Genomic DNA, 25,174 nt, shown 5'->3' with positions numbered 1-25,174 from the left:
TCATTACCCTTTGCTACCTACCTCCAAGCCAATTTTGGATCCAGTTTTTGCCCTGTATCCCATGGACTTTAACCTTCATGACCAGTTTACCATGTGGGACCTTATGAAAAGCCTTGCTAAAGTCCATATATACTACATCGTAAGCAATACCCTCATCAACTCTTTTGGTTACCTCCTCAAAAAATTCAATGAGATTAGTCAAACACGATCTTCCCTTAACAAATCCGTGCTGAGTGTCCCTAATTAATCCTTGCCTTTCCAAATGTAGATTTATCCTGTCTTTCAGGATTTTTTCCAATAATTTTCCCATCACTGAGGTTAGGCTGACAGGCCTATAATTACTCGGCGTATCCCTTTCTCCCTTCTTAAACAAGGGTACTACATTAGCAGTCCTTCAATCCTCCAGCACCATCACCAGATTCAAAGAGGACTGGAAAATGATGGTCAAGGCCTCTGCTATTTCCTCTTTTACTTCGCTCAACAGCCTGGGATGCATTTCATCCGGGCCTGGGGACTTATCTACTTTCAAAGCTGCTAAACTCCTTAATACTTCCTCTCTCACTATATTTATTTCATCCAGAATATCACACTCCTCCTCGATAGCAGTATCTGCATTACCCCTTTCCTTTGTGAACACAGATGCAAAGTATTCGTTAAGAACCCTACCAACATCTTCCGCCTCCACATAGGTCTCTAATAGGCCGTACCCTTTCTTTAGTTACCCTCTTACACTTAATATATTTATAGAACATCTTAGGGATTTCCTTAATTTTACTGGCCAAGAATTTTTCATGCTCTCTCTTAGCATTCCTAATATCCTTTTTAATTTTGCTTCTTAACTTTCTATATTCCTCTAAAGGTTCTAAAGTATTTAGCCATTGGTATATGACATAAGCGTCCCTTTTTCTCTTAATCCTCCCCTGCAAGTCCATAAACATCCAGGGGGCTCTAGAATTATTTTTCCCAGCCTTTTTCTTTAAGGGCACATGTTTGGCCTGAGCCTTCCGGATCTCCTCCTTGAATGCCTCCCACTGTTCCGACATTGATTTACCCACAAGTAGCTGCTTCCAGTCCTCTATGGCCAAATCACTCCTTAACTTAGCAAAATTAGCTTTCCCCCAATTCGGAACTTTTATTCCAGGCCTATTCTTGTCCTTATCCATAACCAATTTGAATCTGACTGAATTATGGTCACTAGCACCCGAGTGCTCTCCCACTAATACCCCTTCAACCTACCCAGCTTCATTTCCCAAATCTAAATCCAAGACCGCCCCCTCTCGTGTTGGGCTTGCAACATACTGACTAAAAAAATGTTCTGGAATGCATTTCAAGAATTTCGCACTCTCTATACCCTTCACACTAAATTTGTCCCAATCAATATTTGGATAGATAAAATCCCCTACTATTACTGCCATATGGTTTCTGGACTTCGCAGCAATTTGCCGACATATTTGCTCCTCTATCTCCCTCCTGCTGTTTGGGGTCTATAATAAAACCCAGCAGTGTGATCACCCCTTTTTTATTTTTCAATTCGACCCATATGGCCTCATTTGATGATCTCTCTAACATCCCTCTAACAGTAACATGTTACATTAAATATGTAATTGTAAAACATCTTTGGGTTTTCTTTGATTCCACTTGTCAGTAATTTTTCATGCCTCTTTTTGCTTTTCTAATTTCCTTCTTAATTTCACCCCTGCATTTTCTTTCCTCTTCTAGGCTTTCTGCAGTATTGAGCTCACGACATCTGATATAGGCTTCACTTTTTTGCCTTATCTTACCTTGTCATCCAGGGGGCTCTAAATTTGGCAGTTTTATCTTTTTTCTTTGTGGGAACATGTTTACCCTGAACACCATGTACCTCCCCTCTTGAATGCCTCCCACTGCTCTGGCACTGATTTACCTTCAAATACCTGCACCAGCGTAAGAGTTTTAAAAGGTAGAAAAATAAAATTTTATCACTAATTTTTATATTAAAAACCCTGTTCATGAAGGTAAGTTTATTTTTACCCCTGTTAAAACATATCATTATTTACCCCACCCCCAATGTTTTTGTCTAAAACATTTAATTAAATTCAATTTCAATTAATTTTAAATATATGTTTTTTTATTTATTTACTGTGTTTGTGTTTTTGGGGGTAACCCCATTCATAGTTATGGCAGCTCCGTATAAACAGAACGCTGATGGGATATGTGGGCCTCAGCGCCCGGCTGTGCAGCTGAAGTTTTCGTACCTCCGGGACAACCAGGTACTTTCGTAAAAACTTTTGCGGTTGGAGGGCTACGATAAATATACACACACGCAGACAGCTACACACACACACAGGCACAGAGGATGATGGAGAGTCGAGCCTTACTTTGGACTTCGATCACCTGTACTTCCGTCCCATTTTCCAAGATGGCATCACTAGACGCTGCTTTTTCCGCCATTCCGCTCTTGGTTCTCTCGTCCAGTTGTGCTTTTAATTTTTTAATCTGATGAGAAAAAAATTGCCTCAGTGTGGGAGGAAATAAAAAGCCACACAGGCTGAACACAGCAAATGTCAAGAAATACAACACACGTCTGTACTGAATCGAGGTTCTGGCAGAGCCTCCTCACGCCCGACCTCAGTTCCAAGCTCAGAAGATACCCACTTCTCCCTCCAATATGACATTTTATGTTCCCTTCACCACTTGGTTGACTGGCCAAAACCATTCACCCATACAGGCATTCACCCTGTCAGTCCAGGCTCAATTTAAACCCAGGCTCCAGAGGAGATCGCGCAGCATCCGAACCCATCCCACTCCCCGCGAAGAGTCCGAACAGTCCCGCCCGGACTCCAAACCCCCCCCCGCACAGTCCAAACAACCACCCCCCTGCCCACCCAGAGTCCGAAATACCCCCCCGCGCAGAACCGAACCACCATCCACCCCCCCCCAGAGTCCAAACCACCATTCCCCCCCCCGCAACCAGCCCAGAGTCCAACCCCCCCCTCCCGCCCAGAGTCCAAACCACCACCCGCCCCCCCCATGCAGAGACTGGACCATACCCCTCCCTGCCACCCAAAGTCCAAACCCGCACCGCTCAGAGTCCAACACCCCCGCGCAGAGACCGACGCTTCCCCCACCCCCCCCCGGCGCACAACCAAACCCTCCCCCACCCCGTGCAGAACCGAACCACCACCCGGCCAGAGTCCAAACCCCGCACCCACCATGCAGAGTCTGAACCCCCGCGCCATCCTGTCTGTTGAAACAGAAGAAACAACCAGCAGGGCAGAAAGCCTCCCCTTCTCCTGTCCCCCTTGCCCTCTAATCTGTTCCCCTCACCACTCCCGCTCCCCCTTCATTTCACAATCCCTCTCCAACCTGTTTCTCTCCCCTCCCCTCCTCCTCCTTCCCAACCTGTCCAACTCCCCTCCCCTCCTCCCCACCCTGTCCGACTCCCCTCCCCTCCTGCCCACCCTGTCCAACTCCCCTCCCCCCACCTCCCCACCCTGTCCTTCTCCCCCACTCCCTCCCAGAGGCTTCTTACCTGCTCTACTAATGCTTCTTTTTCATCTACAAACTTTTTCACCCTAAAATCTGGAGGGGAAATAAAACAGAAAGCTATTCGTAAACAACTAAAGGTGAAAATCACTCAAGTTTTAATAAAACGCGCACAAGACAAAAGAGAATGAGAAAGTGTTAAAGTTAGTTTAGAAAGTTGAATGAGTTATTCACATACCACAAGGCACGGCAAGGGTCAGCCCAGGTTTAGTTCAACGTCAGTGTGAGTGCTGGAACCTCGGGCTGCGTGCAAACAGTCTAATCTTCCATTTTGTTTAGCATGCAAATTCTCTACGGTCAAACAGAACTGGAACACAAAATCTCATTATCCTTATAACTTGGGGTTACATCAAACATTATAACACACCAGAGAGAGTGAGGACAAGAGGCAGAGAGATGGAGAGAGAGGCAGAGAAGGATATAGAGAGACAGAGCGAGAGAGAGAGGCAGAGAAGGAGACAGAGAGAGGCAGAGAAGGAGAGGCAGAGAGAGAGGCAGAGGCAGAGGCAGAGAGAGAGAGCGAGAGACAGAGAGAGAGAGAGCGAGAGCGAGAGACAGAGAGAGAGAGAGCGAGAGCGAGAGACAGAGAGAGAGAGAGAGAGAGAGAGAGAGACAGAGAGAGAGGCAGAGGAGAGAGAGGCAGAGAAGGAAACAGAGACAGAGGAGACTCCTTGTTTAAGAAGGGAGAAAGGGATAGACTGAGTAATTACAGGCCAGTCAGCCTAACCTCAGTTGTGGGAAAATTATTGGAAAAAATCCTGAGGGACAGGATAAATCTACATTTAGAAAGACACGCATTAATCAGGGACAGTCAGCACGGATTTGTTAAGGAAGGTCGTGTCTGATTAACTTGATTGAATTTTTCGAGGAGGTAACCAGAGGGTCGATGAGGGCAGTGCATATGAATTTCAGCAAAGCTTTTGATAAGGTCCTACATGGCAGACTGGTCATGAAAGTAAAAGCTCATGGGATCCAGGGCAAAGTGACAAGTTGGATCCAAAATTGGCTCAGAGGCAGGAAACAAAGGGTAATGGTTGATGGGTGTTTTTGTAACTGGAAGGCTGCTTCCAGTGGGATTCCACAAGGCTCAGTACTAGGTCCCTTGCTTTTTGTGGAATATATCAATGATCTAGACTTGAATATAGGGAGCATGATTAAGAAGTTTGCAGACGATACTAAAATCGGCTGTGTGGTTGATAACGAAGAAGAAAGCTTCGGACTGTGGGAAGATATCAATCAACTGGTCAGGTGAGCAGAACAGTGGCAAATGGAATTTAATCCATAGAAGTGTGAGGTAATGCATTTGGATGGGCTAACAAGGAAAGGGAATACACATTAAATGGTAGGACACTGAGAAGTGTAAAGGAACAAAGGAACCTTGGAGTGCATGTCCACAGATCTCTGAAGGTAGCAGGCCAGGTGGATAAGGTGGTTAAGAAGGCATACGGAATGCTTGCCTTTATTAGCTGAGGCATAGAATACAAGAGCAGGGGAGTTATGCTTGAACTGTATAAAACACTGGTTAGGCTGCAGCTGGAGTACTGTGTGCAGTTTTGGTCTTATTACAGGAAGGACGTGATTGCACTGGAGAGGGTACAGAGGAGATTTACGAGGATGTTGCTGGGATTGGAGAAAGCTATGAGGACAGATTGGATACGCTGGGTTTGTTTTCCTTGGAACAGAGGAGGCTGAGGGGAGACCTCATTGAGATGTATAAAATTATGAAGGGCCTAGATATAGTGGATAGAAAGGGCCTATTTCCCTTAGCAGAGGGGTCAACAACCAGGGGGCATAAATTTAAAGTAACTGGTAGAAGGTTTAGAGGGGATTTGAGGGGAAATTTCTTCACGCAGAGGGTTGTGGGGGTCTGGGACTCACTGCCTGAAAGGGTGGTAGAGACAGAAACGCTCACCACATTTAAAAAGTACTTGGATGTGCACTTGAAGTGCCCTAACCTGCAGGGTTACCGACCTAGAGCTGGAAAGTGGGATTAGGCTGGATAGCCTCTTGTTGGCCGGCACGGACACAATGGGTACGAAATGGCCTCCTTCTGTGCTGTAAACTTCTATGATTCTATGAGACAGAGAGAGGGGCAGAGAAGGAAACAGAGAGAGGCAGAGAAGGAGAGAGAAAGCGAGACAGAGAAGGAGAGAGAAAGCGAGACAGGGAACGAGGCAGAAAGAGAGAGAAAAAGACAGAGGGGGAGAGAGGGAGACTGGGAAGTCATCCAGCGCATTGAAGCCAGCCTCATGAACTGACATTTAGTGCAGGGAGCATCCGTGTCCGGTAAACCCAGGCACACGCGAAGTTTAGTGTCGTCACTGGGTCTGATTTCAAGTCTCTGAGCTGTGATTGGCCGTTATCAGAATGTGGAAGGGGGGGGGGGCCCTCGGTGTGTTATAACCAGATTAGTGCACTGTTTGCAAATGACAGATATTCTAATTTAAAAGCTACACAACTACTAGTTAGTGTGAGTGAGTAGACAGCCTGTGAAATGACAAGTGTGAATTGCAGTGGAGACAAATGTTGCACCAGAAAGGAGTTACCGAGACTCATCACTAAAAGAATGATCCCCTTCCATGGTTCACATCCCCAAACTTATTGTCCTTGGCCAGAATCCCCAACAGTGCTTTAACCCCACTGAAATTCTCAAGAATGCTGCCCCACACAGTGATAGCATGGGGGTCTGTATCTGTGATTTCCCCTACACAGTGATAGCATAGGACGGGGTTCTGTATCTGTGATTCCCTCACACAGTGATAGGACGGGGGTCTGTATCTGTGATTCCCTCACACAGTGATACGACGGGGGTCTGTATCTGTGATTCCCCCACACAGTGATGGGACCGGCACATGAATTTAGGGCAGAGTCCGGGGAGCTGTGTTCTGCAGCTAACTCACATGGAACCAGACCAGGGAGTCCTGGATGGGCAACTAAAGTCAGACAGATTGCATAATACCTGAGGTCGGCCTAACCGCTCAGTCTTTGAGTATATTCAAGACAGAAATTGACAGATTTGTGGATTTTAAGGGAATGAAGAGATATGGGGAGAGCAGGAAAGTAGAGTTGAGGTAGAAGATCAGCCATGATCTCATTAAATGGCAGAGCAGGTTCGAGGGGCCGAATGGCCTATCCCTGCTCCTAATTCTTATGTTCTTATAACCTGGCAAGGACTCCTTTCTGATGGAGCTTGTAGACAAATGAAAACATTTAGCTGTGATCACAAACAAGATGTGCAGATAATGGGGTCAAATCCAACTACGGTGGGCCACACAACGGGCAGGAGCGAATTGGTCCCCTCCTCATTCTGTGCTCCCGAAGTGGAGTTTAACCCCCTCCAGCGTGTTCTTTAAACAGTGAAGCAAAAGCATTGTTAAAAGATGAGCAGCATGCAGATTGCCCCAGAGGCGGAAGACTATGAAACATCGCACTGAACTGCACGGTATTCGACCTACCGATACGCACCAGCATCCTTTACGTGAACGCAGATAATTCTGCTTCCCTTCAATATCCTACCTTCGGCTCAATGGCCTTCTGTTGGCTCAACACCAGTTCCCTAACTGTCCACCTGGGGGGGGGGGGGGGGGTGTCCACAAGTACAATCCCACCCCCACCTCCACCCTCGCCCTCCCTACCAACACCTCGTTTCTCCCCCTCCTCTCCTGAACGTGTCGTCCTCCTGGGCTGCAGTTCCATGACTGTTGGTTGCCATCCAGTACTCTTCCCGAATTCCCATTCATCATGTGTAAGTCAGCGCAGGTAGGCACAGTGGGATATTCGACTGACAAGGCTTCACTGCCAAGTCCGATCAGGTCCTCACCCATCATAAACACACACACTTTCCAGCAAGGGTCACTGGCTGCTGATGAGGACAGGAAGCCTGGCTAACCCGAGTGGTGAACAGGCAGGGAGCAGTGCTAACAGCATGCAGGAGAGCTCTGAGCTTGAACAGGAGCAGGACTCTGGAAGGGCAGCTCATTGGAGTGCTACTCAGGGCGATGCTGGAGAAGCCCAGCAGAGTGAAAAGAACGAGTCCCCTTGGGTCAAGTGATAGTGTTGAAGGTGGAGAGAAGCTTGGTGCTGCCCTCTACTGGAGGAGGTATGGAGACATGGCACTGCCTTTAACACGGGGAAGTGGAGGATGGGTGACAAGCTCACGTGTCAGCATGCGTTAACTCCCAGGCCTCACCACCATCTGGAAGGAAGGACTCCTACCCAAGGCTGGTGGGAGTGACGAGGTGGCAGGAGTGGGACTTTGTGCTGCTGGGGAACAGTTGTGGGAAGAAGCACACACACATCTGCAGACACACACACATTTGCATACATACACAGACATTTGTACACAAACCTGCACGCAAGCACGCACACACATGCCTGCACACACACACACACACACACACATATACACATCGGGACACATAAACCTGCACACACGTGCACATGCCTGCACACCTGTGTGTGTGCATGTATACATCGGCACTCTTCAGCAGGAGTGCCTGGATAGCAATCAGAAGGGGGAGCCCTGTCTGATTTTCCCCTCTCCAGCAAAGGGGACACTGAAGCCTGTATTACCCCAACCACTGCCCTGAGACTAGCCTGGCCTGTGTGCTTCAGTTACCAGCCAAGCCATTGGCGGAGCTACATCATCATATATTCCGATTAAGAAAAGCAGGATCCATATAAACAAGAGTGAGGATCCTTCCAAACCCACTGAGGTGTAAATAGTCTGAGCCCATGCCTTTTGTTACAGACACATTTGTAAATCGGTCATGTCCCAATTCAATTTAAAGCACAAGATACAGAACAACTCCAAGCTCAGAACACTTTGATTAAAATGTACAAGATGTGACCTTTTATTCAGATGCCAGCTCAGTGATGCAGTGTCACATCACAATTATGCAATGTGCCTATTTTTAGACAATTTGAGGCACTCAATCCATAGGAAATCTGTAACATAATGTTAAACACAGTCGCCCAGAACACATTGGCTTTTCAACTCCCTCAAATATCTATGTACAAGGCACATCGATAAGAGTTCAAATGGTTTCAGATGCAGACTGTGTTACGTAAAATCACAGCTTTTCAATAATCGTTCAGAGTATCTGTAAGAGTCACACATACCCTGCCGCTGTCGCTGCGAACATGAACTTATAGGTGAGGTGATATTCTGTAGGGAATGGCCAAACATAAACATGTAGTAGAATAGCAGAGAGAGAATGGAAATACAGTCATCACAGGTACAGGCAAATATCATATAATATACAGTCAGCAGTCAGGTGTTATATCATAATATACAGTCAATACGCAGACAGATGGTGTGTCATATAATATACAGTCAACACAGGGACAATGTGCAAAGAGACAGGGAGTATATTATACAATATGCAGTCTGCACAGGGAGTATATTATACAATACGCAGTCTGCACAGGGAGTATATTATACAATATACAGTCTGCACAGGGAGTATATTATACAATACGCAGTCTGCACAGGGAGTATATTATACAATATGCAGTCTGCACAGGGAGTATATTATACAATATACAGTCTGCACAGGGAGTATATTATACAATACGCAGTCTGCACAGGGAGTATATTATACAAAATGCAGTCTGCACAGGGAGTATATTATACAATATGCAGTCTGCATAGGCAGTATATTATATAACTATGTACGTACAAAACACAAGTTACTCTTGCTCTGCTGCTCTCCTGAAGGTATTTGTTCTCGCTGGGAAGTGAGTTATATTGTTGCTGGCAATCTTTCTCTCACTCAAGTGCTATCCTGTGTGTGAGTCCCGACAGTCAGTATCAGCAGGCGACAGGATCCATTGCCACCTGCTATCCCCATATTGGCTGCACTCTCCAGCTGGGGTCACTGGACAGGGATCAGGAGCAGGAACACTGGCTGATTTCCCCTCTCTCTAACCATGGGGTCACTGGACAGTGATTAGAAGCAGGAACCCTGGCTGATTTATCCCTTCTCTCTAACCATGGGGTCACTGGATAGTGATTAGAAGCAGCAACCCTGGCTGATTTATTCCTTCTCTCTAACCATGGGGTCACTGGATAGTGATTAGAAGCAGCAACCCTGGCTGATTTATCCCTTCTCTCTAACCATGGGGTCACTGGATAGTGATTAGAAGCAGCAACACTGGCTGATTTCCCCTCTCTCTAACCCAAGGGTCACCAGATGAGGAGCAGGAGCAGGAACACTGGCTGATTTCCCTTCTCTCTAACCATGGGGTCACTGGACAGTGATTAGAAGCAGGAACCCTGGCTGATTTATCCCTTCTCTCTAACCATGGGGTCACTGGATAGTGATTAGAAGCAGCAACCCTGGCTGATTTATCCCTTCTCTCTAACCATGGGGTCACTGGATAGTGATTAGAAGCAGGAACCCTGGCTGATTTATTCCTTCTCTCTAACCATGGGGTCACTGGATAGTGATTAGAAGCAGCAACCCTGGCTGATTTATCCCTTCTCTCTAACCATGGGGTCACTGGATAGTGATTAGAAGCAGCAACCCTGGCTGATTTCCCCTCTCTCTAACCCAGGGGTCACTGGACAGGGATCAGGAGCAGGAACCCCAGCTGATTCCCCCTCTCCCAAATCCTGGGTTGCTGATGAAAACTGCAGCACCCTTACTACTGCTTTCTGCATAGAACACGGTTCAAACTAGGGACCCTCCGATCTATATGGTTCAATACCACACTGGGAAACATCTTTAACCACTGAGACACTGGGGGCATCTGTAAACTAAATTGCACGATTGATTTCGTATACAAAACACCTCGTTAACAGCATGTACTCAGTGAATGTGGTCCATTAAGAGTAAGGCACAGCGGCGCCAAGTGCCTGAAGGGACAACCATGGTTTCAAGCTTCTACTGAATGCTCCATCAAACAGCGGCCACGGAGCATTAAGTAGATCAACTTAAAACAGGTCGCCAATGGCAGTCTTCCAGGACCATCTCAGGACGGGACCGGACCGCCGGTGAAGAATGTGCACTTCACGGAAAACTGAAAGAACAGCAAAATTTGCAGGTGTGCAAGGCATAGTGAGCTGGTGAAGCAGGACTGAGCGTGGTTCAGACTATAGTGCAAATATCAGTTCTGGGCCAAATTTAAACCTTATAAATGACAAATATATAACTCTATATTAAAATATCATTTCTGACACAGTGCAGTACTACAGTGTGGTCCTATAGTGCGATATACTGATTTCTAGTTGACCTCATGATAGCAAACAGTCATCTTTGTTTTTGCTTTTTCTCTTACCATCCTTTGTTGCCTCAGCAATTGATGGGCTTTGCGCCATTTTTTCATCTGCTTCCTCCGTATCTCGATCGCTCGCGCCAGATTCATCCCTTTGGCCCCCCCTACTCTGGCTGGATTGCTGGTCACTACTGTTAGTGCGTGCACTTCGCTGCCCCTCGCTCGCTGACCCCTGCCCCTCGCTCGCTGACCCCTGCCCCTCGCTCGCTGCTCCCAGCCCCTCACTCGCTGCCCCCAGCCCCTTGCTCGCTGACCCCTGCCCCTCGCTCGCTGACCCCAGCCTCTCGCTCGCTGACCCCTGCCCCTCGCTCGCTGACCCCAGCCCCTCGCTCGCTGACCCCTGCCCCTCGCTCGCTGACCCCTGCCCCTCGCTCGCTGACCCCTGCTCCTCGCTCGCTCCCATTTCAGCCCCACTGTTATCTATTTTGGGTTTTATATACTTGCTGGGCCCTGCACTCACAACGGGCTTGGGTGCGGCCTCACTTCCAGCCTCCCCTCTTTCCTCCTCACCCTCGGGTGCCTCCTTCTCCTCCCGAGTTTCATCCTGTAATAATTTACTCGTTTCTTCATCCCACTCAAACCTGCCTCCTTCCTCAGCATCCTCATCATCCCCTCCAATCACTCGCTCCTCTACATTACTCTGAGAGGCTAGTGCATCATCGGTCCTTGCTTTGTTTGTCTCACAGCCCCGTGCCTCGTGCTGTGGCTCTTTGCTGGTCCCAGACACATCTCCTTCCTCCTTCACAGGACGCTCGTTCTCTCCATCCTGCACTCCCAACCCTTGGTCTACATCATCCACCAAGACCGATCCACTCTTCACAAGGTCCTGCTGCACACTGCCTTGTGCTAGTTCCTCTGGCTCTTTGCTCAACTCACACCTCCCTCTTCCATCTTTTTCCTCACTCACAGCCCCTTCTAGCGTTTGGGCATTTCCCCCAATTTCACTGCTGCTATTGTTCTCTGGAACTTGCCCCGCTTCTTCCTCATCCTCCACTTGCAGACTCTCCCGGGCTGTTGCCTCGTCAGGTATTCCAGCCTCCTCTTCTCTCACCGCTCCTTGTTCACTTTTGCTGTCTGTTACTTTATGAACACATTCGGTATTACTCTCTGGTTTGCCCTCCTTGCCCTTGCTCTGTACTTGGTTCCCTTTGCCACTCTCTTGTACCACAGCACACGCCTGGCCCCCTAAGTCACACTCAGTTTCTTCAACACCTGTCATTCCCTCCAGCTCTTCCGTCTCTGCTGTCTGGACATCAGGAAGCATTGCTTCTTTTGACTCTTCAGCAATAATTACCTCCTTCTCGGTTTCCCGAATGTCTCTGCAAAATAGCTCCTCACTTTCCAGTCCAAACTTGACCTCACTCTCCTCCTCTCTGGGACCTTTGACCTCTTCCTCCTCCTCCTCCTCTCTGGAGCCTTTGATCTCACCCTCCTCATTCTCTCTGGGACCTTTGACCTCATTCCCCTCCTCTCTGGGACCTTCGACCTCATCCTCCTCCTCTCTGGGACCTTCGACCTCACCCTCCTCCTCTCTGGGACCTTCGACCTCATTCCCCTCCTCTCTGGGACCTTTGACCTCATTCCCCTCCTCTCTGGGACCTTCGACCTCATTCCCCTCCTCTCTGGGACCTTCGACCACACCCTCCTCCTCTCTGGGACCTTCAACCTCACCCTCCTCCTCTCTGGGACCTTCGACCTCACCCTCCTCTCTGGGGCCTTTGATCTCACCCTCCTCATTCTCTCTGGGACCTTCGACCTCATTCCCCTCCTCTCTGGGACCTTCGACCTCACCCTCCTCTCTGGGACCTTCGACCTCATTCCCCTCCTCTCTGGGACCTTCGACCTCACCCTCCTCCTCTCTGGGACCTTCGACCTCACCCTCCTCCTCTCTGGGACCTTCGACCTCACCCTCCTCCTCTCTGGGACCTTCGACCTCACCCTCCTCTCTGGGGCCTTTGATCTCACCCTCCTCATTCTCTCTGGGACCTTCGACCTCATTCCCCTCCTCTCTGGGACCTTCGACCTCATTCCCCTCCTCTCTGGGACCTTCGACCTCATTCCCCTCCTCCTCTCTGGGACCTTCGACCTCATTCCCCTCCTCTCTGGGACCTTCGACCTCACCCTCCTCCTCTCTGGGACCTTCGACCTCACCCTCCTCCTCCTCCTCTCTGGGACCTTTGACCTCTTCCTCCTCCTCCTCCTCCTCCTCTCTGGGGCCTTTGATCTCACCCTCCTCATTCTCTCTGGGACCTTTGACCTCATTCCCCTCCTCTCTGGGACCTTCGACCTCACCCTCCTCCTCTCTGGGACCTTCGACCTCACCCTCCTCCTCTCTGGGACCTTCGACCTCATTCCCCCCCTCTCTGGGACCTTTGACCTCATTCCCCTCCTCTCTGGGACCTTCGACCTCATTCCCCTCCTCTCTGGGACCTTCGACCTCATTCCCCTCCTCTCTGGGACCTTCGACCTCACCCTCCTCCTCTCTGGGACCTTCAACCTCACCCTCCTCTTCTCGGGGACCTTTGACCTCTTCCTCCTCCTCTCTGGGACCTTCAACCTCACCCTCCTCCTCTCTGGGACCTTTGACCTCATTCCCCTCCTCTCTGGGACCTCCAACCTCATTCCCCTCCATTTTGGGACCTTTGACCTCTTCCTCCTCCTCTCTGGGACCTTGGACCCCATTCCCCTCCTCTCTGGGACTTTTGATCTCACTTTCATCTTCCTTGTCTTTGAATATACTGTTAGCCTTTTCAGGGACTTTCATCTCAATTTGATCCTCTTCGTGGTTTTTGACCTCACTTTCACGCTGTTCCTCTCCCTGACCCTTGACCTTATCCCCATTGGAGCCTTTGGTCTGATCCTCATAATTTCTGGCATTTTTGACCTCACTCTCTTGTTCGTGATCACTGTCCTCACCTTTATCCTCTTCGATGCCTTCAACACCAGCACTGCGGCCTTTGACCTCACTCATATCGTCATTCTCCCCACAGCTTTTGACTTCACCCGTATCAGGAACTTTGTCTTCATCCTCATCTGCTCCATGTCCTTTGACCTCACCCTCACCCTCTCCAATGTCATTTTCCTCACCTTCATCCCCTCCATAGTCTTTGACCTCACCTGCATCGGGATCTTTGACTTTTGCCTCATCTTCCCCATGTCCCCTGACCTCATCCTCATCTTCCCCATGGTTCTTGACTTCATCTTCAATGTCTATGGCCTTACTCTCAGCCTTGGTTGCTCCTTCAGTCAGTGTAATTTCCTGGAGACAGCCATGCTCCAAATTGCCTTCTACCTTTCTTTGCTGCATCACCTGATTGGCTCCATCACCTTGCTCTGCACCTGTGTCTGACTCGGCTTCATCTGGTAGTTTATCTTTCCTTAATCCCAGGTCCTTCACTTCTCCATCCTGTAAACGGCCCTCTGTCCTGCCCGGCACAGTCAGCTCATCTCTCTGATCAGGTTCCTCATTAGGTACAAGGGCCTGCTTGACCTCATCTCTTACCATCGGTCCGCTTTCTCCTTTCAGATGACAAGCAACCTCTTCATCTTCATACACCTCCTGTAGGGTTGCCTGCATTGGTGACCCATTCCCTATCTCAATTCTTTCTTCTATTTCTTCCTCTAGCTCTACTGAGGCTGCGGGTTCATTGTCCATCAGCTGGTCCCTTCCCTCCTGATCACTTCTCTCTCCGCTCCCAGCGCCCTCCTCCAGCGGACCATCGGTTAACACGATGCCCTCCCCGCCTGGCCCGGATTGGTCATTTTGATCTGGTTCAAGGGTCGGCACTCGCCCTGCTTCTAGACTTCCCCTGGCTACATCATCGTGAAGACTTCCTGAGCAGATTTCTCTCTCTTGTGCTGTAGAATGTAGCTCGGTGTCCCCTACAGCCAGCTGCTCATGCCCTGTCTCTTCCACTTCATCCCATTCCTTCTCTTCAACATGGGCAAATCCAGCAGGCTTCTCCTGCGCCCTAGTCAAGGTGTCCCCTTTCACCTGGACCAACCCTACCCCCACCTGGGTGGCCTCCTCTTCCTCATCTGGTGACTCTTCCTGTAATTCATGAGCACACGTTTGCTGCTGCAAAATTTCTATCGCCTTTTCTAGCACTTTCTGCACTATTTGCTGAGTTTCCTCCACAATCATTCGATTGTCAGCTCCTGTCCAAATACTGTCATTCGGCACACCAGCCAAGTCATTCCCAACTTCTGGATGCTTTTCCTCAGCAATCCCCCCGTGGGGTCTAGGACTCCCTTCGTTGCTCTGGCTCCCCTCTTCATGATCAAGACTCCGGTTTATATTTTCCTGCACCTGCTTCCCATTCACTCCTGGGTCACTCTCGCTCTCCTCCTCCCCACTACCACCACTCTGCAATCCTCCTCCAGATCCCAGGGCACCGTTTATCCCCTCAGATACCTCTTTACCTCCAGTGTTTTGTGTGTCGCATGCACTTTGCTCTCCATCATCAAGACTGGGTGTGGTACATTCTATCTGGTCTGGGTCTCCGTTCTCTCTTACAGTCACTGCTGGTGTCTCACTCTCAGTCAGCTCCTCACACTTCTCACTTTTGTCCTTTTCTTGCACATTATTCATTAACATCTCCCGACTCCCAGTCTCCTCCATCTGTTCATCAATTCCAGTATTCTGCAAGACTCCTCCTTGCCCAACAGTCTCCAAAATCTCATTCCTCATTTGCAATCCGTGGCTTTCTCCTATAAGGACCATTGGAAGAGGTGAAGACATTCTGCCCGAGTTAACCTTACGAATTTTCTCTAGTGCTTTCCAATTTGCCAAGCATTTATAATATCCCTGCTTCTCCTGGTTGTCATTTAACAAAAAAAATTGGTGCAGAAAGATTTCACTGCAGCCCTCAAAGGAACTTTGATAAACACTCTGCTCAGCTTCAAAAACATATTAAAACAAAGTCAGAGAATTTTATTTGACCTAAAATCTGTTTAGTTATCTTCCACTGACAGTGGGCCAAAATTGACCAAATATGTCATTTCAGGAAAGGGGGTGGGGAGAGTCAGTAATTTACTTTAAAGGTCACTTACCCTTTGACCCGCTTTGATTTCTCTCCGCATAAAAGGGAACTTTGGGCTAATGCAGTAGCATGCAGTTGCCATCAGGTGGTGATGTTGCTCCATGGAGAATAATGAATTGATTCACATCTCACCACAGCCAACCTGTCTTCCTCCCTTCCCCTCTCCACCCTCCACTACCTGGTCATCAATCCCAACTCGGCATCAAATGCCATTCCCCAAATGAACTGGGAGAGTTGGCATTAAATGCAGAAACCTTCCTACGCCATCTCGGCTGCTGCTCTCCAGCGGGCGAAGTTCCTTTCAGAGAGTTGACAGACAATACAAGAAGTGGCCAGGTGTGCAGTGCATCTCAGCATCGCAGTCGGCAATGTGGTGGCTGCAAACTCCCGGCCAGCCTCGGCGGAGTGACCCACGAACGCTGTTACTCGTGTAACAGAGCCGTGCCCAACCCACTGTCTGCTCTCTGTCACCTGCTTCTCCACTCCACTCCTGCACCAGGCCTCAGGCTGCAGCTCTCCCTCGCACTCAGCGACACACCCACCCCCTCGGAAAAATGCTTCGCCTGCACGATGTGCCACCTGATTGTCTATCTCGACTTCCTACTCTTGAAGTTTAAAGGTACAATGAAACGTTGAACAAAATGTTACTTTAAGTTTAGTCGGGTCCCGGGAGGACTAGGTGAGTTGATAGATGGAAGAGGTGAAAGTTCAGTGTCTGACCTGAGTCCAAATTCAGCCTCGAGTACTGTGGTGAAGGCCGCCCGTGCCTGCTGGCTGTGAGTGGTCTGGGGCAGTGTCAGTCTTGCTGATGGTGGAAATGAGCCGACAGCAAAAATCTGCCACAAACTGGCACTTATTAACAATCTCCGAGCTGTCACAAGGCAGAGGGCCATCAGAAATGTTACAAAGCCACATGGGTGCTGTAGCGAGCACTCTTCAAAAGTTGGGGTTTTTTTTTACCTGATGTGTTGTACCTGCTCTGGGAGTGTTTGATGGGACAGTGCAGAGGGAGCTTTATGCTGTATCTAACCTTGCTGTACTAGCCCGGGTGTGTTTTCTGGGACAGTGCAGAGGGAGAATGTGGCTGGGAATGGAGGGACAGGGACGGGGGACGGGGGTGTGTTGGGGCAATCAGGGCTTAAATTCCAAACTTTTCTTTGTTGTTGCTTCACTTTGAACTTGAGGAATGAATGGGCCACATCGGAAACAAATGCAGAATAATTTGTTTTAAAAATAAAACTTGTGGTTTTGAGTTTACATTTTATAAATTACTGGACTTCCTAATCAAAATCCGGGTTGTCTGGAGCTAACTCAAAGGGGGAATTCCATCTCTAACAGTGTCTCCAGTTACAGTCTTCATTTCAACCTCTTTCCCTCTGCACCCACAGACCAAAACCCCCACAAAAAAGCCAAACTGCAACAAAAATTGTGAGGTTCATCAGTGAATCAGTTCCCCTGGGCACAGGGGTGAGGTTCATCAGTGAATCAGTTCCCCCGGGCACAGGGGTGAGGTGCATCAGTGAATCAGTTCCCCCGGGCACAGGGGTGAGGTTCATCAGTGAATCAGTTCCCCCGGGCACAGGGGTGAGGTGCATCAGTGAATCAGTTCCCCCGGGCACAGGGGTGAGGTTCATCAGTGAATCAGTTCCCCCGGGCACAGGGGTGAGGTTCATCAGTGAATCAGTTCCTCCGGGCACAGGGCTGAGGTGCATCAGTGAATCAGTTCCCCCGGGCACAGGGGTGAGGTTCATCAATGAATCAGTTCCCCCGGGCACAGGGGTGAGGTGCATCAGTGAATCAGTTCCCCCGGGCACAGGGGTGAGGTTCATCAGTGAATCAGTTTCCCCGGGCACAGGGCTGAGGTGCATCAGTGAATCAGTTCCCCCGGGCACAGGGGTGAGGTTCATCAATGAATCAGTTCCCCCGGGCACAGGGGTGAGGTGCACCAGTGAATCAGTTCCCCCGGGCACAGGGGTGAGGTGCACCAGTGAATCAGTTCAGCCGTCGCCGAGGGTGGGGTGCATTGCTCTATTAATTCCCAAATACACAGGTTCGCCTGTGGGTCGAATGGATCCAGAAAGGAAGGATTAAGATGCCAGTTTGTAAAAGGCCCACTAATTGCTCCCTAACAGTCTGGTGATCTCGCTTCACACACATTTGCCATTTAACTCTAACCTGTCCCCTCCACTTCCTCTCGCCCCTTCTTATTGCTTTGTGCAGAGGCCATTTCAGATGCATAATATCAGAGGGTTGATGCTGAGATTAGGGACACATTAAGCATGCTCCACTTACCTAGGGGTCCGTCGCCGGAGCTCTGTAGCTGGGCTGCAGTCTGAGGCCCTGTCTGAGCAGCCTCAGTGTGTGTGCTGCTTTCCTTCCCGACATGCTCAGCTTCTCCGTTCGTCATCAACCCGTAGGCCTGGGATAGAAAACGAACCACAGTTACAGGGTGGAACAGGCCAAACCTTTCCAGGCTCCCACACACAAGGAAGGGAGAGATGCTCAGCTCAATTGCTCATCCACATCATGGGCTCCTCCAAGTGGCTTCCAGGAGGGCAGGTATCACTACAGCCTTGTACGGCCTCACTGTAGCTACTGAGGCCGTACAAGGCTGTAGGGATACCCGCCCTCCTGTATGGCTCAGAGACGTGGACCATGTACAGTACACACCTCAAATCGCTGGAGAAATTTCACCAACGATGTCTCCGCAAGATCTTGCAAATCTCCTGGGAGGACAGACGCACCAACATTAGCGTCCTTGATCAGGCCAACATCCCCAGCATCGAAGCACTGACCACACTTGATCAGCTCCATTAGGCAGGCCACATTGCTCGCATGCCTGACACAAGACTCCCAAAGCAAGCGGTCTACTCGGAACTCCGACACGGCAAGCGAGCCCCAGGTGGGCAGAGGAAGCGTTTCAAGGACACCCTCAAAGCCTCCTTGATAAAATGCAACATCCCCACCGACACCTGGGAGTCCCTCGTCAAAGACCACCCTAAGTGGAGGAATTGCATCCGGGAGGGCTATGAGGCCTCGAGTCTCATCGCCGAGAGCATGCAGAAATCAAGCGCAGGCAGCGGAAAGAGCTTGCGGCAAACCAGTCCCACCTTCCGTTACCTTCAATGACTGTCTGTCCCACCTGTGACAGAGACTGTAATTCCCGTATTGGACTGTTCAGTCACCTAAGAACTCACTTTTAGAGTGGAAGCAAGTCTACCTCGATTTCGAGGGACTGCCTATGATGAGGTGCCAGACCTCATCCTTGGTCTGTGCTGAGCTCGCTGACCTGAGCTAGGCTATGAGGAGCGGCCTGACAGTTGGCTTCAGCTCACCTGGGTTAGGGAAGAGAGCGAGGAAGATCTGCCAGCACTGACTATCCAGTGAGAGTTTCCCTAGGTGGCCATTGGGTGAGGACAGGATTGGGCCCCATTGTGATGCCACCCCCACCCGCCCGAGGCATGATCCAATAAGCTGCTCACAGTTGTCCCCGTTCAAAATTTGCTAACACAATCTGTCAACGTGTGCAGGATGGAACCAGTTGGAATCGAAGTAGCTTGAATATACGGTGAGGAAGGTCAGCCCTGAGGAAGGTAGGGTGGTCCCTGGGTGGAGGGCTGGTGTCATTATATGAAACTGCTGTTTTTCCCTGTTCTGCCTCACCTCAGAACTCATTACTCTGGATAATCCACTATGCTGAGCATTAGTGGTGGGAATAAATCTCCTCAACACAAATGAAGATGGGGTATATACTGAGTCTCTTCCAACTCAGCCACATCCCTCCAGTCCCCAACCTCCCAGACTCTCAACTCAGCCACATCCCTTAAGGCCCCCCACCCACCAGACTCTCCGGTTGGGTACTTTTCCACAGGCAATGGTCTCTCTCCAGTACCTCACCCAAGTGATCCACTTTTCATGCGTAGAGTGCCGGCCGGCTGCTTGAACGCAGGAGGCACCGCAGTTGAACCTGCCCCAGTCCTCATACTTCCTGACCGATACCGGATAGTGACTGGGAGTCTGAGCCTGGATTCATTTCCCCCGCCCTGGCCCAGCGGCACTGAGACCAACAGTAACACAACCCTGGCAGCAGATACTGGCAATGGCAGACTCACTCTTGCACATCAAATGATCTTTAATAACCTGAGCACCATTCCAGCCCCCTCCCACCACACAACTCCACAATGCCTGTCAACACATCACCATTCAACCGTACCGTGAGCCGAGAGCCAGAGGCCCCATGCCAGGTAGCGGCCCAAGTCCCGAGTTCATACCTTCAATCTCTCCTTCAGCATCACAACCTCATCCCTGAGCTCATCCCGTTCAATCCTGATGGCCTCAGAGTATTCCTTCTGTCTTTCTAAGGCCTAAAGAATCAACAACGGGAGGCGGACAAGAGAGAGAGAGAGAGAGAGAGAGAGAGAGAGAGAAAGGAAAATACGTATAAGAGGGCAGAAAGGAGCAGAACCTGTGAAGCAGAATACCAAGAGGAGGAATACAGGCAAGATTCAAAGGTCGTTAAATAAAGGTTTCAATCCAATAACAGCAAGCTCGGACCCGCATGGTGATCGGAATAAATGGTTCTCACACACTCTAGGGGGTCAAACTCCTTTTGTTAGCCCCTTACCAACTCTCAACACCTCCAGTCTCTGCAACGTGATGAATCCCAGCCTCAGGAGAGCACACCTGACCTGGAAGGGGGAGGAACAACGGGTCCGTGGGGGAAGGAGCTACAGGTGATGGGAGGAGGGTCTGTGTCTGTGATTCCCCCACAGTGAATGGATGGGGGTCTGTGTCTGTGATTCCCCCACAGTGAATGGATGGGGGTCTGTGACTGTGGTTCCCCCACAGTGAATGGATGGGGGTCTGTGACTGTGGTTCCCCCACAGTGAATGGATGGGGGTCTGTGACTGTGGTTCCCCCACAGTGAATGGATGGGGGTCTGTGACTGTGGTTCCCCCACAGTGAATGGATGGGGGTCTGTGACTGTGGTTCCCCCACAGTGAATGGATGGGGGTCTGTGACTGTGATTCCCCCACAGTGAATGGATGGGGGTCTGTGACTGTGATTCCCCCACAGTGAATGGATGGGGGTCTGTGACTGTGATTCCCCCACAGTGAATGGATGGGGGTCTGTGACTGTGGTTCCCCCATAGTGATGGGGCAGGGGTTTGTGTCTGTGATTCCCCCACACAGTGATGGGATGGGGGTCTGTTTCTGTGAATCTCCCCCCCCCCTCCCCACAATGATGGGGTGAGGGTCTGTGTCAGCCATTTAAGACTGAGATGAGGAGGGATTTCTTCACTCAGAGGGTTGTGAATCTTTGGAATTCTCTGCCCCAGAGAGCTGTGGGTGTTGAGTCGTTCGATATATTTAAGGCTGAGATTGATTGATTTTTGGTGGAGGAGCTACATGTCCGTGGGAGCGACATCCCTAAAACATTATCTGATCATTACCTCATTGCTGTTTGTGGGAGCTTGCTGTGCGCAAATTGGCTGCCGCGTTTCCTACATTACAATAGTAACTACACTTCAAAAGTACTTCACTGGCTGTAAAGAGCTTTGAGACATCCTGCGCTTGTGAAAGGAACTGCATATCTGCAAACCAGTCTGTCAGCACTAACCCCCCTCCTGCGGAATCCGACAGGACTTTCTTCCTCAGGGAAAAGCCAGAATAAACCCACAAATGCGTTCTCCCTGGATTCGAAGAAAGTGCGGCCCAATCCGTTGGGAGAGATGGTCCGACCAATCCCACTTCCCTCTCGCCGTTTCCGTCAATCACCAGAAGCCCGAGCTGGCATGGCGAGCGTGCGGCCGTTAGCGTTAATGGCGGAGCGAACAGCAGGTAGCCACGGGGCCAGGTCCAGTGCGCTCAGGCTGCCCCTACCCCGATTTTTTTGTCCTTCCATTCCACAGTCTCCTGGAGGTCGGAGATCTCTCGGGTGAAGGAAAGCTGCTTCTGGTTCAGCTCTTGAATCTCCTGCCAGCCGGTCCCGAGCCGAGGAGCGCGAAGGAGGAAAGCAGAGGGAGAGAGAGAGAGAGAGAAAGGAAATGAGAAAAAAGGGTGAAGATGGGAAAGAGCATCGCAAAATAATTCAGACCAGAGAAGCAGCTCCTCACGTACATTTACATTAAAACACCACCTCCGATCAGTTAACACATCCTCAGCCAATGTACGTAGTTCAACGCAATCACTGTCTGACGCACTTATACTGCTGGAATGCCACTTTCTAAATGTCACTTAGTACAGACCAGCAGGTTCCAGTCCCTCTCCGTGCCGACATCTGACTTCACGCTGGGTGACCAATTGGGGCCCTTCCAATTGGTCCCAGCACACCTAGGAAATGGAGACGGATATTTTGCCAGGACTCCAGTGCCTCCTGTTGGCCAGTGTACAAGAGGCCAGGGATCGGCAGGGATGCCCTCCATGGTCAAATAGTGTGCTGGCGCTCACATGTGAAGAATGGCCCGTTAGGCAAGCAATGGGCAGAACCAAACCCAGACCCAATCATTGCCTTACTCCAATTTGAGTCAATTATTTGGGGATGAGACCAAGGTGGTGTTGAAAATCAGTGTGAGGGTGAGGGGTTGGGGCAGTGGAACAAAGTCAGTCTCAGCGGGTTTAGTCAACTCCAGGATAGGTCACAGAGCGGTACCGATCCAGCGGTACCTTCGTCTGGTGCACTGAGGCCTCATCAGGCCCTGCACGCTCTGGTATCTCACCCAAGTGACCAGTCTTCATGTGTGAACCTGATGCCGGGCTATTCGACCGAGCTTGTCCTCACACAATGTATGACCTTTGTAACTAATCATAAGTAACCAAATAACAATCATTCTAACTAAGCATTAACAATTAGATTGAAAAGGCAATATGACTGACCCTAGAGGAACCTGAACCCTTGGCTTAGCTCCTTGTCCGAGAGCTCCAGTGAGCCCGTGTCTCAGAAGGCCGTGAGCCCATGTGTCTTTCAGAACATCGAGCGTCCCGACAGGGAAAGGCTAATCCATCGGAACGGCTTTGCTGCTGGTCGTGTACAATGAGTGGGAACAGTTCACTTACCATTAACATCACTTCCCTCTCTTTAAGAGTCTCCTTCATCGCCTCGAATTGATGCTGTAGGCAGCTATAGGCATGTTTCTGTCTGTCCAATTCCTAGCGAGAGGAGAAAGTCAGGAACTTCAGCTCCAATACACAGGAGAAGTCGGAAACTGCACCATCTACAAAGCCAGTGATAATGACGGACTCTGTCCTCAGCTCAAATTCCAACCGATAACTGACGTCAATGCAGTCCAACAATCCAGCACCCGAGTGGTGGGACAGGGGTCTGTGTCTGTGATTCCCCCAAATGCTAATGGGACGGGGCTCTGTGTCTGTGATTCCCCCATACAGTGATGGGACGGGAGTCTGTGTCTGTGATTCCCCCAAATGCTAATGGGATGGGGTTGTGTGTGTGTGTGTGATTTCCTCCACATAGTGATGGGATGGGGTTGTGTGTGTGTGATTCCCCCACAAAGTGATGGGACGGGGGTCTGTGTCTGTGATTCCCCCACAGTGATGGGACGGGGTTCTGTGTCTGTGATTCCCCCAAATGCTAATGGGATGGGGTTGTGTGTGTGTGATTCCCCCACAGTGATGGGACGGGGGTCTGTGTCTGTGATTCCCCCACAGTGATAGGACGGGTGTCTGTGATTCCCCCACAGTGATGGGACGGGGGTCCGTATCTGTGATTCCCCCACAAAGTTTAGGGACTGGGGGGAGGGTTTGGTCTGAGATTCCCCCACACACTAATGGGACGGGGGTCTGTGATTCCCCCACACAGTGACGGGATATCGTTATCATTGGACTATATAAGAGGCCCGTCCCTGTCACTGTGGGTGCTATGGTCTGCTGCCATTGGTCGATGACCCGGGACGCCCTGCCTACTCACCTTGGTCTTTTCCTCGTACCCCCGGTGCGTTTCCGCTAACTGTTCCTCCAGCTCCAGCAGACCTTCCTTCAGCGTGTCAACCTGGTACATGAGGTTGGTCTTTTCATTGTCTAGCTGTGCGTTTGACACCATGGCCTTTTTGTACTTCTCCTCCACCTCGACCAATGAGTCCTGGGATAGCCAGAAAAAACAACCGTCAGAGAAGCAGAAAGTGTTGGAGCTCTAAACCTGAACAGGACTGAGTCTGTACCAATTCACCGGGAGAATGGGGCGAGGGAGGCAGCAGGGGAGAGTGTAACAGGGGGGAGAGAAGGAGGGAAAGAGAGAGAAAGAGAGCGCATTGCGGGGACACGGAGCAGGGAGATAGAGAGTGGGGGGAAGAGTGCGGTAGAGAGAGAATGGGGGGAGAAAGGGAGCAGCCAGTGGGGGTGAATGGGGGAAGAGAGAGAGCGGGGCGGGCGGAAGAGGAAAGTGGGGGGAGAGAGAGAGAGAGAGTGAGGGCGGGGGAGAAAGAGCGGGGGGAGAGAGTGATAGTGGGCGGAGAGAGAGAAAGCGCCAGAGAGAGAGCAGGCGGAAAGAATGAGTGCAGGAGGAAAGCGAGAGGACGGGAGGGGGAAGAGGGAGAGGACGGGGGGCGGGGGAAAGAGAGAGAGGACGGGGGGGGAAAGAGAGAGAGGACGGGGGGAAGGAGAGGGGGCGCGGGGGAGGGGAGAGAGGGCGGGGGAGGGGAGAGAGAGAGCGGGATAGAACATAACATTAGAAATAGGAGCAGGAGTAGGCCATTTAGCCCCTCGAGCCTGCGCCGCCATTTAATAAGATCATGGTGATCTGTTCATGGACTCAGCTCCACTTCCCTGCCTGCTCCCCATAACCCTTTACTCCCATATCCTTCAAAAATCTGTCTATCACCGCTTTAAATATATTCTTTGACCCAGCCTCCACAGCTCTCTGGGGCAGAGAATTCCACAGATTTACAACCTTCTGAGAGAAGAAATTCCTCCTCATCTCATGTTTTAAATGGGTGACCCCTTATTCTGAGACTATGTCCCCTAGTTTTAGTTTCTCCTATGAGTGGAAATATCCTCTCTGCATCCACCTTGTTGAGCCCTCTCATTATCTTACATGTTTCAATAAGATCACCTCTCATTCTTCTGAACTCCAATGTGTGTAGGCCCAACCTACTCAACCTCTCCTCATAAGTCAACTCCCTCATCTCGGAAATCAATCTAGTGAACCTTCTCTGAACAGCCTCCAATGCAAGTATATCCTTCCTTAAATACGGAGACCAAAACTGTAGGCAGTACTCCAGGTGTGGCCTTACCAATACCCGATAAAGTTGTAGCAGGACTTCTCTGCTTTTATACTCTATCTCTCTTGCAATAAAGGCCAAGATTCCATTTGCTTTA

The 25,174-nt window shown here is 50.2% G+C and overlaps 1 protein-coding gene across 2 annotated transcripts in view; it reads right to left on the bottom strand.

Annotated features, from left to right (window-relative positions):
- The window catches only part of lrrfip1b (leucine rich repeat (in FLII) interacting protein 1b), a 134,017-nt gene that overhangs the window by 17,574 nt on the left and 91,269 nt on the right, over positions 1 to 25,174 (bottom strand). For both annotated transcript variants that reach the window (XM_070876229.1, XM_070876230.1), the window contains 7 exons: positions 23,769 to 23,939; positions 22,901 to 22,993; positions 21,728 to 21,820; positions 20,117 to 20,209; positions 18,138 to 18,264; positions 3,512 to 3,561; positions 2,358 to 2,475 (listed from right to left, as the gene is read on the bottom strand). In XM_070876229.1, coding sequence (XP_070732330.1) covers positions 2,358 to 2,475; positions 3,512 to 3,561; positions 18,138 to 18,264; positions 20,117 to 20,209; positions 21,728 to 21,820; positions 22,901 to 22,993; positions 23,769 to 23,939 — 745 coding nt within the window. The remainder of the gene's footprint in view (positions 1 to 2,357; positions 2,476 to 3,511; positions 3,562 to 18,137; positions 18,265 to 20,116; positions 20,210 to 21,727; positions 21,821 to 22,900; positions 22,994 to 23,768; positions 23,940 to 25,174) is intronic.

The sequence above is a fragment of the Pristiophorus japonicus genome, chromosome 3 (genome assembly GCF_044704955.1).
Source record: "Pristiophorus japonicus isolate sPriJap1 chromosome 3, sPriJap1.hap1, whole genome shotgun sequence".
Taxonomy (NCBI): domain Eukaryota; kingdom Metazoa; phylum Chordata; class Chondrichthyes; family Pristiophoridae; genus Pristiophorus; species Pristiophorus japonicus.
This window is presented reverse-complemented; position numbering and strand designations above follow the sequence as displayed.